This window comes from Plasmopara halstedii, assembly GCF_900000015.1.
Source record: "Plasmopara halstedii genome assembly, contig: Scaffold_3060, whole genome shotgun sequence".
NCBI classification, from domain to species: Eukaryota; Oomycota; class Peronosporomycetes; order Peronosporales; family Peronosporaceae; genus Plasmopara; species Plasmopara halstedii.
Window position 1 is genome coordinate 489,246 of NW_020189964.1, and position 1,794 is coordinate 491,039.

At 42.3% G+C, this 1,794-nt stretch overlaps 1 protein-coding gene across 1 annotated transcript in view; it reads left to right on the forward strand.

Annotated features, from left to right (window-relative positions):
* Nucleotides 1-276: 276 nt before the first annotated feature.
* The window catches only part of PHALS_06609 (hypothetical protein F444_20559), a gene marked incomplete at both ends in the record, with an annotated part of 2,625 nt that continues 1,107 nt past the window's right edge, over nt 277-1,794 (forward strand). Inside the window, 2 exons of the mRNA XM_024719928.1 lie at nt 277-551; nt 619-809. Coding sequence (XP_024585178.1) covers nt 277-551; nt 619-809 — 466 coding nt within the window. The remainder of the gene's footprint in view (nt 552-618; nt 810-1,794) is intronic.

Sequence of the window (1,794 nt, forward strand, 5' to 3'; positions counted from 1 at the left end):
AGGACGACAGGCGTGGGGTTAGGGGTTAAGAGGAAGCTTCAGGGTCGTGGGTTAAGAGGTGCTGGTGTCGCCCCGCTTGAAGGAGTTGTCCGTCGCGGGAGAACATACAACCTCAATGAGATCCAAGGTTTAGCCACCCCATCAGCATACATCTATCGTCAGCTCGGTTCGAAGTACATTCGGATCCCCGATCTTGATAACAAAACTCTGGTTATTGTTCAGCCGAATCGACGCAAGTGCGGACCAAAGCGCGTAACCAGTGATCCGCTACAGTCAATGATTCGAACTCTCGCCTTCAAGCAGCATATCGATCAGGCAGAGTACGACAAGCTCAGTATCGATGATAAAAAGCTTTTCAAGGAGATTCTCGCGATTACTCATCTTCAGTACAATTTCCATGATCGGGTTGAGGATCCGTTAGAAGCTCTAAAAGCTGAATATGATAAGCTAAAAGGTGAGCTCGAACTCGGTAATGATAATCTTTCAATCATTAAGCAACTTAAATCGCTTAGTGTGGATATGTACAGCAATCGAATGATTAATGATAAAGAGTTCAAGAAAATTATCACGCGACTACTGTAGAAACATGTTCTTTTTCAACCCCCGAATTATTTCCAGCTCAGCTGGTAGCTATGGAGACAACGCTGATCTCAACGTAGCCGAGCTAAAAGCTATCATGAAAAATCTTATCATTCATGACCGCCCACAGAAGACTCAGGCAGCTGTTTGGGCTACTGACCTTGATAAGTCCATAAGGAAGGTTGATGCATCGACTCAGACAGAAGGAGGAAGAGTATGGGCTTACACAAGTAAGAAAAAAATAAAACTGTGAATACCTTCGCTATTTAACGTCAGTTCTTTAAAGAGAAATTCCTTCTCTTACCAGGCGATTCTTGTATCCCTTGTAAATCTCTATTTTTTTCTGATTCACTGATATTTCAATGATAGCTGACTCTCCTTTATCATTTTTCGTAGGTAGGAAAACGCTATCTCCCAGAACCACAATTTGATCGGCCCGCAGAAGTGTTGATTCAACGATTTGACCTGGTTCATCAGTTGTTAAATTAGTTTTTAGCTCTTTGCTTGGTCCGCAACCCATGGTTATTAGAACTCTGGTCTATACGTTACCAAAGAAAAGTTTTTGAGAACCAAGAAGCGGTGTATGGTTTCGAAGTATCGATAGGTCCATGTCTTCTATAAAATCGCTGTTTTCGTTCAATATTACCATGGTCGTACTTACTGAATGCTCTCAATGGCGTGATGTCTCGATACTGTTGATAAGGTTCACCATTCCGCTTAATACCACCAAAAGATACAACTCGACCATCATCAAACACAGCATCATATTTCTTGTCTTTTCTCTTCGAAATACGAAATGTGAATGGCATGGTCTATATTAGAGATGATACCTTTGCTTCCAATTCCTCAATTCGATCCAAAAGATGTTGAATCATTTTCATATTGTATGCTGCAATTCGACTGTAATCAACGTTAAGTTGTGTTTTGGCAGGTTCAAACGATGGGTCTTCGCCTTCCTGAATATCGTCGCGATAGAAAACACTGATTAAATCGGTTAGATGGGCTGAGACAAGGTCTTGAGCTATGAGGCCCACCTCTTGACCAGGTCTATTTTCCGATTCGATCCAGTCATACAAAACTACATCACAATTATCGTAGAGTCGTTTGATGCGTTCGAGCGGACACGATTGAATGTTCCTCTTCAATCTGCGGTCGCTCGTCATCGCCATGGCTGTACAGGCAATGTATCCTCCGAATATACCCGCTACTGAATAT